The 13,275-nt window shown below is 44.7% G+C and overlaps 1 protein-coding gene across 5 annotated transcripts; it reads right to left on the bottom strand.

Annotated features, from left to right (window-relative positions):
• Positions 1-253: 253 nt before the first annotated feature.
• On the bottom strand, positions 254-12,190 carry LOC308580616 (uncharacterized protein). Of its 5 annotated transcripts, none has more exons than XM_081182534.1 (7): positions 10,776-11,361; positions 10,003-10,554; positions 6,496-7,003; positions 6,221-6,296; positions 5,793-5,875; positions 2,968-3,094; positions 254-2,140 (listed from the first exon to the last, which is right to left on the bottom strand). In XM_081182534.1, the coding sequence occupies exons 3-7, from the start codon at positions 6,910-6,912 to the stop codon at positions 999-1,001; spliced, it is 1,845 nt and encodes a 614-aa protein (XP_081038660.1). In that variant the 5' UTR covers positions 6,913-7,003; positions 10,003-10,554; positions 10,776-11,361; the 3' UTR covers positions 254-998. The 5 variants fall into 5 exon arrangements, with proteins under 5 accessions (XP_081038660.1, XP_081038656.1, XP_081038659.1 ...); XM_081182530.1 differs by having other exon boundaries at positions 6,221-6,302; positions 10,776-11,360; XM_081182533.1 differs by lacking the exons at positions 10,003-10,554; positions 10,776-11,361 and adding an exon at positions 12,170-12,190 and having other exon boundaries at positions 6,221-6,302.
• Between the last annotated feature and the right edge of the window lie 1,085 nt (positions 12,191-13,275).

The following is a 13,275-nucleotide window of genomic DNA, read 5'->3' as shown; positions in this document are numbered from 1 at the left end:
GTGCCTCTCATTTTTTTTGCCCAAGTGCAATACTTTACATTTCTCCCTGTTAAAATTCATCTTGTTTGTTTTGGCCCAGTTCTCTAATCTGTCAAGGTCGTTTTGAAGTGTGATCCTGTCCTCTGGGGTGTTAGCCACCCCTCCCAGTTTGGTGTCATCTGCAAATTTGATCAGGATGCCCTTGAGTCCATCATCCAAGTCGTTGATAAAGAATGTAACACTCCTTCAAGAAAGCAAAATTAAAGGGAAAAACTGTTTCCACTGATGAAGAACTTTGTTGAGGTCATGTTTCTGTACTACTACAATACCGGTACAAAATTAAAATACCAATACAATACAGTAACATGGAATATAATCAATGCACTAATCACCACATTTGCCAGAATATAAAGCACTTCTCAGTATAACACACACCCCAGCTTCAAAAAGTTGAACTGCAGAAAAACAATAATCAATAATATTAAACATGTTGGGAAATCTTCTAGGACGTTTTCTTGCAGTTCCACTGCAATTTGATCCTTGTGACCTAAAAACGCTGCTTTATAGTTCCTTATTAGGTTCAACGACTGCAGTTTTTGAGTAGCCATGTTATGAAGATTCAAGCCTCCATTACCTCCATAGTGTAAATAACAGTAAATATAATCAGAATATGTTTTACAACATATACTTGTGTTACAATAGATACATCCACATTCAGTAATGACTGAGAGGGAGGGCACACATGAGATAAAATTAATAACTTGGCCAATCTGGAGAAAATAGCAACACGTCTTGGGAACACTTTGGGTGATTTGTTTCAACACTTACATAATTTGTGAACATGTTGTCCCTGATGTTGCCTGTCATTTAAGTGCTTAATACACAGAAATGTCTATTGTCTCTAATCCCCCTCCCCTATTTTTTAAGCAGCATATTGTCAGCTTTCCAATTGTACAAAACTTTTTCCAACAACACAGTCTGCATCCAACTGCATATTAAAAACTTGAAGGCAAGTACTTTTATGATTCCTCTTGTACATGGATTCTTTGATGAGAAGTGAGGCTTTTCTTGCAGCTAAAACCTTTTCCACATTCTAAGCATTTATATGGTTTCTCCCCAGTATGAATCCTTTGATGGGATGTAAGATTTGACTTCTGATGGAAGCACTTCCCACATTCCAAGCACTTATAGGGTTTCTCCCCTGTGTGAATTCTTTGATGGGAAGTGAGTTTGGAGCTTTGACTGAAGCTCTTTCCACATTCCAAGCATTTATATGGTTTCTCTCCTGTGTGGCTTCTCTGATGTATAATAAAGCTTAAGCTATTGCAGAAGCTCTTTCCACATTCCAAGCATTTATATGGTTTCTCTCCTGTGTGGCTTCTCTGATGTATAGTAAGGCCAATGCTGTGACGGAAACTCTTTCCACATTCCAGGCAGTGATATGGTTTGTCCCCACTGTGAATTCTTTGATGGGAAGTGAGATTTTTCTTCTGGCGGAATGTGTTTCCACATTCTAAGCACTGATAGGGCTTTTCCCCGCTGTGGATTTTTTGATGAGAATGGAAGTTTGTGCTTTTGTTGAAGCTCTTTCCACATTCTAGACATTGATATGGTTTCTCCCCTGTATGAATTCTTAAATGGGAAGTGAGCTGGGAGTTCTGAATAAAGCTCTTTCCACATTCCGAACATTTATATGGTTTCTCCCCGGTGTGAATTCTTTGATGGGAAGTGATATCACTCTTCCGAACAAAGCTCTTTCCACACTCCAAACACTGAAATGGTTTCTCCCCACTGTGAATAACACGGTGACGATAGAAGTTTGTGCTTCTGTTAAAGCTCTTTCCACACTCCAAACACTGAAATGGTTTCTCCCCACTGTGAATTCTTCTGTGACGATGAAAGCTTGTGCTTGTATAAAACTTCTTTCCACATTCCAAGCACTGATGTGGTTTCTCCCCCGCATGAATTCTTTGATGAGAGGTGAGGCTTTTCTTCCAAGTGAAACTCCTTCCACATTCCAAACACTTATATGGTTTCTCCCCTCTGTGAAGATGGAGACTCTGGCCAAAGCTCCCTCCACTCTCTAGATATTTACATGGCTTCTCCACTGTGAGGAGTTTGTTGTAGTCTTCCTTATTCTTCATTTCCAGTTCATCACCTTCTGCAAAGAAGACAGACACTCATTAGAGCCTTAGGAGGAAATGGAGACTCAAATTACTGAACAATGCTAATAAACATTTGTGATGAAGAACTGAAGGGACTTAAATGAGAGGCAGACCTTACTGCCTCTGTTGCTGACATCGGCTGTACTACAGAATGTTTGATTTGGACCCGGGTTTTGATTCCATCTCAGGGATGGAGCTCATTTGATGGGCTGAATTAGACTCTCTCTTTCTCTCTCTCAGCTTAGCCTGCGTCACAAGGTTGTTGTGCAAGTATATGGAACAAAAGCACATGCATAATGATACAAACGTCATAGAATAAAAAATAAAAAGGATAGCCCCCATAATTCACTGGCAGAGGATGTCATTTGCATGGAGAACCTCTGGTCTATGGTTGCCCATGGAGGCCATGAACTTCCAAGCTGATCCCGAAGAATTCTTAGCATGGATATTGAAGTCACCCAAATCCACAGTTCTGGAATCCTCCAGCATCACACCCGAAACAACCTCAGCCAGCTTGGCGAGGGAGGCTGATGAGCAACAACATTTCTAGCCTATCTCTTTGACCCAGCACCAGATGAAAGGCCTCCAGGCCAGTCCCACACTCCAAGAGAGGGGGATTTGGTAGTAAATGAACTCCTGTGAACTACAGAAACATCTCCTCCCTGCCCCTCCAGTCTGGGCTGATATCACACCAAGTATTTGGGTGGGCAAAGCTGAATCAAAAGTGGCTTAGCCAACTCCCCCACTCAGATCTCAATAATGTACCCCAGTTCAAGCTTCTAGTTTTCAAAATAGATATTACGCCCCAATATAGGAGCCTTACTGAGAGAGGTCATGATCCCACAGTTCTCCTCCATGACCTTGTTATGCAGAGCTCTCTGGTTGGAATCTAGCAGCGCCCACTCTTCGTCCGTGAAATACACAGCTACATCTTCAAAGGTCACAGGACCCTGCAAGGAAAAAGAAACATTTCCTCCTCCTCAAAGATAGCACAAAGGTTATCTACTACTAGTGTGGATAAAATTTTATGTATGTCTATGTTTTAGGAGAAGATATAACCTGTGACTGCCATGGCACTTCAGATCAGGGCTAGATTAACCATTAAGCAAAATAAGCACGTCCTTAGGGCATGAAAGAAAGGGGAAAAATTTCCATTGTCACATTTACCATGATTTTTGCAATTAGAAAAAGTAGGGAATTTTTCTCTCAAATATAAATAAAGTGGAAGCATACAAAAATAAACATTATTTTCCATCTTACTGTAGGTTTTGATTCATTTCAAAAAATAAGAAATTGTTTTATGGTTTACTATTGTTTATATTTTGATTTAGATATATATGGGGGGGGGACACCAAAATCTTTTAAGGGCTTAGAGCTTCTAAAGCTCTTAATCCGGCCCTGCCTTAAAGAATTATAATATTACAAGCCTGTTTAGTAGGGGTTGCTAGGTGACAGCAATGGGCAGAGAGGGAGGGAGGCTGCCTTATATTTTAGTAGGTGGAGCTTGGAGCAGGCTAATTAAAATCTGATTGGCTGGAGGCTCCCATCAGTTGGACAGTCAGTGAATGATCAGTTGGAGGTCAACAGCTTACAGTTCCCCCTTTTGAATATAAAATGCCCATAATAAATTAGTTTAAACTGATCATCTTTAGTGTCAGAGTCCACCTCACATCCAAGCCTATCAAATATCAGATGGTTTGAAAGCACTGCGAGCAGAAAAACATTACATACAAGCACACAAACTTGTGTATGTGTACAAGTGAGGCTGAGGGACCTGAGATACCTGACACTTTGGTGGTAGCAATGGGATGTTTCCTCAGATTTCAGTGGGGTTGCTTCATTGTTTATTGTAGTGATGGACATTTCTGTTTTAGTATTTGTACAACTGTTTTTTTATACTGGCTATAAGCCAATTCTAGTATTGAATGATGCATAAATAAATAATTGCTGCTCCTGTTACTAAATAATACTAGTGTCACCTAAAATGTTATTTAGGTGAGGTGGCTGGTCATTATTCTCCGAAAACCAAGATAAGGAACAAAAATCACTCAATAAAACATGTGTAATAAAGGAATCACAAACCAATGAATGACAAGAATACAGGGATATATGAAAATATATAATTTCGTAAGTTAAATTGTGCCGCATGTTAAGATATTCTGTTCCACCTTAAGAGGAACAGGAATGACTGTTGTATGTCACATGCCTGTTTACATTCCAGCACAGCACATCACAATGGGTCAGTGTGTCTGGCTAGTAACTACAGTGGTACTGTCAGAGGCATGGCCGGCAGAGAGGACTCTGCAGAAGGGGAGGAAAACAGGAACTTGGTTCATTCACACCACAAAAGTGAGATAAGCCCTTCTCGCTCTGGATTGCTGCCTGTAAGTTTTCGCAGCAGCACAGAGATGAAGGAGCAGGATGAAGGTGGAAGTAGGTGGTTGGATTCAACTCCAGAGGAGGAGGAATTGGCTGCACCTGAGTCTCCAAGAAGTAGGAGGTGGAGCAAGCGATTAGAACAAAGGAAGACCAGCAGGAAGTGGGGGCGGGCTTGGCGTATATCTGGCCTTGGAAGGGGCTGGAAGCCAGTCGAGTCAACTGATTCCGACAGTGAGGTATGAGTTGTGGGAAGCTCAGATTGCTGAAAGTCTGTTGTTGATAATAAACCTCAACGAGTCGAACTGCCAGCGTGTCGTGTCTTGTGTGGGAGAAGTGCTAAACCTGACAGGTACCTTGGTTCTCGAATGGCTTAGTTGCCGAAAAATCGGCTCCTGAATGCTGCAAACCGGAAGTAAGTGTTCCGATTTGCAAACGTTTTTTGGAAGCCGAATTTCCGACGTGGCTTCTGCTTGAGTGCAGAAAGTTCCTGCAGCCAATCGAAAGCTGTGTCTTGGTTTTCGAACGGTTTTGGGAGTCGAACAGACTTCTGGAATGGATTCAGTTCATGAACCAAGGTACCACTGTAGAAGCTTGGTGGTTCAAGCCTACCTAGGCTACCCTACCCAGGCTATCCCTACCCAGGGATGGCTGTGGGCAGGATTCCTGCATAGCAGGAGGTTGAACTAGATGTCCATGTTAGTTTCTGTTCTTATCACTGTGCAGCTGTGTGGAGTCACAGGACTCTGTTTACATTCCATACTATTGGAGTCTCACGGGAAAGGAGACGGGATGTGACGTTAGTGGTTTCCTGTTTCCTTTGTTTCAGTTGCTCTCTGCTTCCATAGAGATAGGATGTCGTTTCTGTTCTGCGTAGTTTAGAAATAAAACTCTTTAAAAATGTAGCCATAAATCTCATCACTTCCGCATGCTGTTTTGATGCTCTGCTGGATAGAATGTGCCTGGAGCCTTATCAAAGGCTCAGGTCAATTAATCTTCGGGAAACGATTTCAAAGGCTCAGTCAAACTGAGCTCCCGATAGTCCATTGGGGTCCCTTCCAACCCTACAATTCTATGATTACTAATTTATTATTCCTCTCATCCATTGCTTTGTGAAATCATTATTCTGCATAATCATTATCTCTGCATTTAAGCTTTCCTTGAGTAGCCTTTCAAGCTTTCTTGAGGGCAGATTTTTTTAAAAACGAAGAGATGGAGAGATTCGGGGAACTGAGCAGAGGAGCCTCTTTCCCCACTGACCTGTCCCCTTACCTGATCCAGCGTCAAAGAAGCTGCTTCCCTTCCACCGGGAATATGGAGTGGTTGTTGAGGTTTTACTGGCATTGTTTGGTCACCTGGGAGAAACAATAGGTAAGTGGGAAGCTGGTAGCACAACACAGAGATTCAGCGATGTATGTCTAACTATACTTGGGCCTTCGGAAAAATCCTACCTGCTAAGTGTTTCTACCCATTTTATATTTCAGTTGTGTGAAAAAGCATCTCTCACCCTTTGGGCTCTTGGCTGCAAAACAAAGTGCGGGTCCCCATGTACAAACTAGAGGAATGTTGTAAGTAATCACATTTTTGAGCTGTGGGAAAGGCTGGAGACAAGTGTCTTCTCTCAAAGGATCAAGGAGCCCAGATAATTATTTCACGATGGAGAGAGGGACACCAAATGGAAATACAACAGTGATCCTTACCCAGTGGCCCCTGTCTGCTATTCAGTGGAGACCTCTCTGCCTCAGGAAGACCAGCGCTTACTTCTCTAAACAGATCCTTTACCTGAAACAGCAACAAGTATTGAAGACATCAAATGGACAGAAAGATTAGAAAAAGAGTGGCAGAGGCAAAAATAAAATACTGGCATTGGCTATCTTTCTTTGGATGCTTTCCTGGAAAAGTTGGACAATTTTAAGAGATAAATGTTCAGGATATCCACCCTCATGTTGGTTCTATCTAGTTTAAATGCTCTCACCTGCTGCTCTTCCTGCTTCTTGTCCTCTGCCTGGCTCAGGAGGAAACCTTCGGCCAGGGCCACCGCCTGGGAACTGGTCTCTGCTCCACACTCCTTCACCCAGCTCTCCATCTCTGGTGGAAGAACAGCCAGGAACTGCTCCAGGATGACCAGGTCAAGCATCTGATTTTTCGTGTGCCGCTCTGGCTTGAGCCACTGATGGCAAAAACGGTGGAGTTGGCTGCAAACCTCTCGAGGCCCCGCAGCCTCCTGGTAGGAGAAATGCCTGAAACGCTGGCATTGTACATCTGAGTTGAGCTTGTCCTCTTTACCCAGCATCTTCTGCACTGTTTCTTCCCAGAATCCCCCGCAGCTCCCAGTCTTGATGGGCTCATGTCCTCTTCCTGCTTCAGCGGCAACTGAGTCTTCCTTACCCATATTTCTTTCACAGAAGCTTCTAACAGGTCGGAAAGACTCCTTTTGCCTTCTGCCAATTTCTCTCTATCCTAAATGGGAGCACTGCCAAGTCCTACAAAGCCAAGACATTGTTCTATTATAGAATTACTACTCTGTCACATTTCCCTGAGAACATAACAAAGTAAGGACATAAGAAGAGTCTGCTGGATCAGGCCAATGACCCATGCAATCCAGGACCCTGTTCTCAAAGTAGCTCACCAGAGGCCGGTGGGAAACCTGCAACCAGGATCTGAGTACAAGAGCCCCCTTCTGTTGTTTCCAGTATCTAGTATTCAGAAAGATTACTGACTTCAACTGTGGATTGCAATATCCTGTACTGTACATAGGGATGCGGGTGGCGCTGTGGTCTAACCACTGAGCCTCTTGGGCTTGCCGAAGGTCGGCAGTTCGAATCCCAGCAACGGGGTGAGCTCCCGTTGCTCTGTCCCAGCTCCTGCCAACCTAGCAGTTTGAAAGCACACAAGTGCAAGTAGATAAATAGGTACTGCTGCGGCGGGAAGGTAAACGGCATTTCTGTGTGCTCTGGCTTCCGTCACGGTGTTCCGTTGCACCAGAAGCGGTTTAGTCATGCTAGCCACATGACCCAGAAATAATAATTTATAATATTTAATATTTATACCCCGCCCAAGCTGTCTCTGGACAAATGCTGGCTCCCTCGGCCTGAAAGCGAGATGAGCACTGCAACCCCATAGTCGCCTTTGACTGGGCTTAACCATCCAGGGGTCCTTTACTTTTACCTTTTACCTACTGTACATGTCTGGAGCTATGCATGTCCTCCTTCACAAACTCATAAGCCGGAAAAAACACACTGCATCTTTATCAAGCTGTCTTCCACCATTATATCCATGGATCTTTAACTAGGCCTGGTTTTCACCTATGGCTTTTAAAGTCATTTTTCACCCTCAATATGCTTTTTGCCTTCCCCTGCTTCTCCCCCAGCAGGTGTGATTCACGGGGCGGCAGATAAAGTGATGCCACCCCATCAATGTGCAAACAGATTTGGAATGTGCCATTTATCTGTTTTGTTTTAGTTTCCATTGTGATGGGTTTCCAGGTGATGGGGGTCTAGAGGAATTTTTCCAGGGAGGGACAAAGCAGAAAACCAAAAGGTGGGAGAAGGCTAGTTTCTGAAGGGGGGGGGGGAGGAGAAAGAAGTTAAAATTATACATTTTGCCTCATATTTCTACATGTGCTAGGAATTAACTCTCCTTTAAAATAAAATTACAATGGAAACTGGGAATCTGTGGATTATTATTCATGGTGCAGGGGCACTTGTGTGAAATACAGCCTTCCTTACACACCCTTTCTACCATGCAACAAATTGGCTTAGATTTCTTCAGTTAAAAGACTGCCAGTAGTTTTCCGGGGTGTGGGTGTGTGCTTTGTATTCAGTCTGAAAAGGTCCCCCTCTACATCGTGGGGGGTTGCATTTCTGAATGGGAACATGCATGTCAGTCGTGAGCCTTGGTAAGGGTGTGATAGGAATTTTATGGTCTTAGATATATGGTAATGTTCATAACTGCACATACATAGATCAACACAGGAAGACCAACCTGGAACCATTTTGATTCCTAAACTGACCAAATCCTTTCTCTGCAAGGTTAAACTGGAAAAGCCTCCCCATTGTCTCTTTCCTCACAAATCCTGTCTCGAGGATATGTCTGTTTGAATAAGGTGTGAGCCTGTGACCTGGCCCAGGAAATAAGTATTTTACCACTACAAAAGAATGGCCAGGCTCCTCAGGCAATCCAATCAAGTAACCTGCTAGACAGGAGATAAACAACAACAGGAGAAAAACAATATTAAAATTTCTGTGATGTAGGTGGGATGTATCTGAGGGGTGGTCTTAGGTTACACCCCTTCTGTGATGTATGCATAATGTTTCTGGGGGTGGTCTTGATCTAGAGAATGGGAATTTCAAAAGTCTTTATAAGCCCTTGCACGGCATTTTGGGGGGTCCTCTTCCTCTCCTGCGTGTGAGGGGAGCACCCTGTCGCAACAGATCAATTAAAGATCAAGCTTACTAGCTGCTTTGCTTCTCAATACAGTGGTGCCTCGCAAGACGAAATTAATTCATTCTGCAAGTTTTTTCTTCTTGCGAGTTTTTCGTCTTGCGAAGCACGGTTTCCCATAGGAATGCATTGAAAATCAATCAATGCGTTCCTATGGAGACCGTCTGGGGACAGAGGGGAAGCGCTGCTCTGTCCCCTCTTTGGAAGCAAGGGGCGGAGAGGAGAAGATTGCTTCTCCCCCTTGCCGCCCCTTGGTTCAAAAGGGGTCCGGGGAGAGAGGGGAAGGCGCTGCGCCTTCCCCTCTGTCCCCGGAGCTTGCGGGGCTGGCAACGGGGAGAAGTGATCTTCTCCGCGCCGCCCCTTGCTTCAAAAGAGGTCCGGGGACAGCGGGGAAGACGCGCTGCGCTTCCCGCTGTCCCCGGAGCTTGCGGGGCAAGCTTCGTTTTGCGAAGCAAGCCCATAGGGAAATTCGTCTTGTGAAGCTACTCGAAAACGAAAAAAACCTTTCGTTTTGCGAGTTTTTCATCTCGCGAGGCGTTCGTCTTGCGGGGCACCACTGTATTCTCTGGTTGGCCTCTGTTATTTTCTCCTACCAATAGGGAACCTATGTAAGGACTCTATATGGGCTCTTGGATACCCCATAAGGGAAAAGGGCATATTTTTATTTACAACAGGGTGTGGGGGTGTGGGAGGAGGTGTTCATTCTAAGCAAATTAAAATGGAAAACTGGCACCTAAAAATATCAAAAGGGGGAGTATGGGGCGGGTGGGGGAGGGAATTAATTGTACTGTATTTCGATTGCACTTGAAGACACCCTGCCATGGAGATCCACTCAGCGTTGCAGACCCACCTAAAATGCTCTCCCACCCACAACGTATCAAAAGGGGGCTTTGCAGAGAGGAGGGCTGAAAGAAGATTCCGCTCTCTGACTTGGGTGTTGTGGTTGATCCCCACTGGAACAGCTGATCCACTGCGGCCCTGGTACCGCCCCCCCCCTTCAATCAGATTCACAAAATGGAGCAGGGGTGACAAAACTCACCAGATTTCAGGAAGAGCCAGGGTTGCATCAATTGGGGAAACAAAGGCCACTTTCACAGCCCCACGCCCCTTCAAATGAGAATCGAGGCAGGAAGTGACTTTGGAAGGAGGTGCTTTTTGCTCTGGAGGACCTCGCCCACTTCTTGTCTCCCCCCCAAATTCCCTTCCTCTCTGGGAATCTAGTTCAGTTCATTTTAACCCTAAGGAGGATCAACAGCTGGGCCGCTTCTCTTTGCCTGCATCTCTCTCAAAGCCAAAGAGGAAAAGAGCGCCGCGCACACACTGCACAGATGGGTATTTTTAACATCTCAGGGACACTTCAGGTTCAAAAACGAAACGGCCATAAGAAGTGGTTCGGTGAATGGGAGGACGTTTCCCCACTGCGATCACAAAATTGAAATAAATGCTGCCCCTGCCTGCAGGCCTTGGGGGGCGGGATTTGATTTATTATACAATACTTGGTTGCTGAGTTGTGGCTTCTAACTAACATGGAGAAAACACCTGCCCAGTGAGCCAGGGGAGATTCAGACGAGACCACCCACTCTTGACATAACTGCTCCAGCAGAGCCAGTGGCGTAGCGTGGGTTGTCAGCACCCGGGGCAATGCAAGTAATTTGCGCCCCCTAACCCGTGGATTTGCGCCCCCTAACCCGTGGATTTGCGCCCCCTAACCCGTGGATTTGCGCCCCCTAACCCGTGGATTTGCGCCCCCTAACCCTAACCCCCAGATGTTGCGCCCGGTGCGGCCGGCCCCCCCTGCACCCCCCACGCTACGCCACTGAGCAGAGCCGCAAAATTAGCTTTCCCCACAAGGCTGGAAGGTTTCTAATATATTTGATGGGGGGGAGCTAATTTTTTTTGGGCGAGGTGGGGGCTTGGGAGAGAAGAACTGCGGTAAATTATCCAAATGATAGTTTCTAGGGGTTCCCCCCCAAACCTCCATAGCAGATTTGAGGAGGGTGCCCAAAGAAAGTTCTCTTGCACAATGAGGCAAGTTTGGTAATTGCATTCCCTAGAATTATATATATATATATATAAAAAGGAAAATGGAAATAGATAATGCAGCTTAATCTATTGAAAGCTCTCTCTCTCTCTACATTATAATATAATAAATGCACATCTCTATAGAGGTTCCATGTCCAAGGTTGCTAAGTAACGGTAACACACCCTCCATTGTGACCTATCATCCTGCCAGAGAGATCTTTGGCTGTTGCCAAGGCTTCAAAACTTTTCATGTTAGTGACACATGTTTTAGACATGCATCGTGTCGCGAAACGGTAATTTTGGGGTTGCTAGGGGGGTTGTTTTTATTCTGATTATATATGTTGTGATATTTTCTGTGAACTGCCCTGAGACCTTCAGCTATAGGGCGGTATATAAACATAATAATAATAATAATAATAATAATAATAATAATAATAATAATTCTGTTTTACTAGCAAACCAGAGGTTAACCTAACCGCTTTCCAATGCCAGGAGGAGGACACACCTACAAACTGCCGCTGACACACCAATGTGTCATGACACACAGTTTGGAAAGCTCTGGGCTACAGCAAGCCTTTCCAGGGTTTAGGGAGGGGAATAATTTTTTTCCATAGGTCTGGAAATTTATTTGCTCCCAAATGTCAATCAACATTTGATGATCTCCTGCTACCGGTCGACAATAGAAAGTGTCCTTTCATACTGCATCACGGTGTGGTACGCTGGTTTGAGATCAACTGATAGGAAGTGCCTACAGAGGGTGGTGAATACAGCACAAGATATTATGGGCTGTCCCGTGAATCTGCTGGATGAAATAGCGGAAGAACATTGCCTCAGGAGAGTGAGGAAAATTCTCAGGGATCATTCACACCTTGGCCAGCACTTTCTTGATCTCTGGCGCTCAGGCAGAAGATATAGAAGCATGATTAGTTGCACCAACAGGGTAAAGAACAGCTTCTATCCGTGGGCTGTTAGGCTGCTGAATGAAAAGATAACAACAGGGCAACTGACATTCAGGTTTGCTGTGTGTATGTCAGTAAACGAGGGGAATTAAGACTAAGAGAACTGAGTGGGGGGTGCTCCTGTAATCTCACTGTATACAAGTTGTACAAGTGACAATAAAGTATTTCAATTGTTCGCCTCCGGTGTGGCACCCTTAAGAAGACTTAACCAACTCAAGCAACAACCTTGCATGTATTTAATAGGTGGTACCCTCATGGACTTCAGCAGATGTTGTGCCGTTAGCCATTGTAACTGACTTGTACGGGGTTTCTCTATTAAAACACATAAGGGAGGGGGAGGGGAGGGAGAGAGGGATGGAATGATGGGGTTTGTTCTGTGCTGATTGGCTGAGGTTGAAGTGTGACAGTTAGAACAGGTGGGTGGGTGGGTAAGAAAAAGACAGTTGGGTGGCTGGTTTGAGTGGTGAGTAGGCAAGACTGGATAGGAATAGGATTCAGAATAAGACTTATAAGCACATGTTATGAAACGCAGAGTGTTATTGATAACAAACCACAGAAGAACATGTTATAACCAGCTTTTACTATAATAATAACTTGTTCCTACGTCCTCATGTCTGGCCAAGCTACCAAGACTGCGACAAAGTCAGTCACAGATATAATTTTCTATATAGAATCATAGAATCATAGAGTTGGAAGAGACCACAAGGGCCATCGAGTCCAACCCCCTGCCAAGCAGGAAACACCATCAGAGCACTCCTGACATATGGTTGTCAAGCCTCTGCTTAAAGACCTCCAAAGGAGGAGACTCCACCACACTCCTTGGCAGCAAATTCCACTGTCAAACAGCTCTTACTGTCAGGAAGTTCTTCCTAATGTTTAGGTGGAATCTTCTTTCTTGTAGTTTGGATCCATTGCTCCGTGTCCGCTTCTCTGGAGCAGCAGAAAACAACCTTTCTCCCTCCTCTATGTGACATCCTTTTATATATTTGAACATGGCTATCATATCACCCCTTAACCTCCTCTTCTCCGGGCTAAACATGCCCAGCTCCCTTAGCCGTTCCTCATAAGGCATCGTTTCCAGGCCTTTGACCATTTTGGTTGCCCTCCTCTGGACACGTTCCAGTTTGTCAGTGTCCTTCTTGAACTGTGGTGCCCAGAACTGGACACAGTACTCCAGGTGAGGTCTGACCAGAGCAGAATACAGTGGCACTATTACTTCCCTTGATCTAGATGCTATACTCCTATTGATGCAGCCCAGAATTATATGGCGCCAGCAGAGTCCTTTACCTTACCTTTTACCAGTTGTTAGGAGATTGCTTGAGGTTTTGGAA

This window comes from Podarcis bocagei (assembly GCF_964188305.1).
Source record: "Podarcis bocagei genome assembly, chromosome: 2".
Classification (NCBI taxonomy): Eukaryota; Metazoa; Chordata; class Lepidosauria; order Squamata; family Lacertidae; genus Podarcis; species Podarcis bocagei.
The sequence above is the reverse complement of the archived record's forward strand: the minus strand, read 5'-3'. Positions and strand labels throughout refer to the sequence as shown.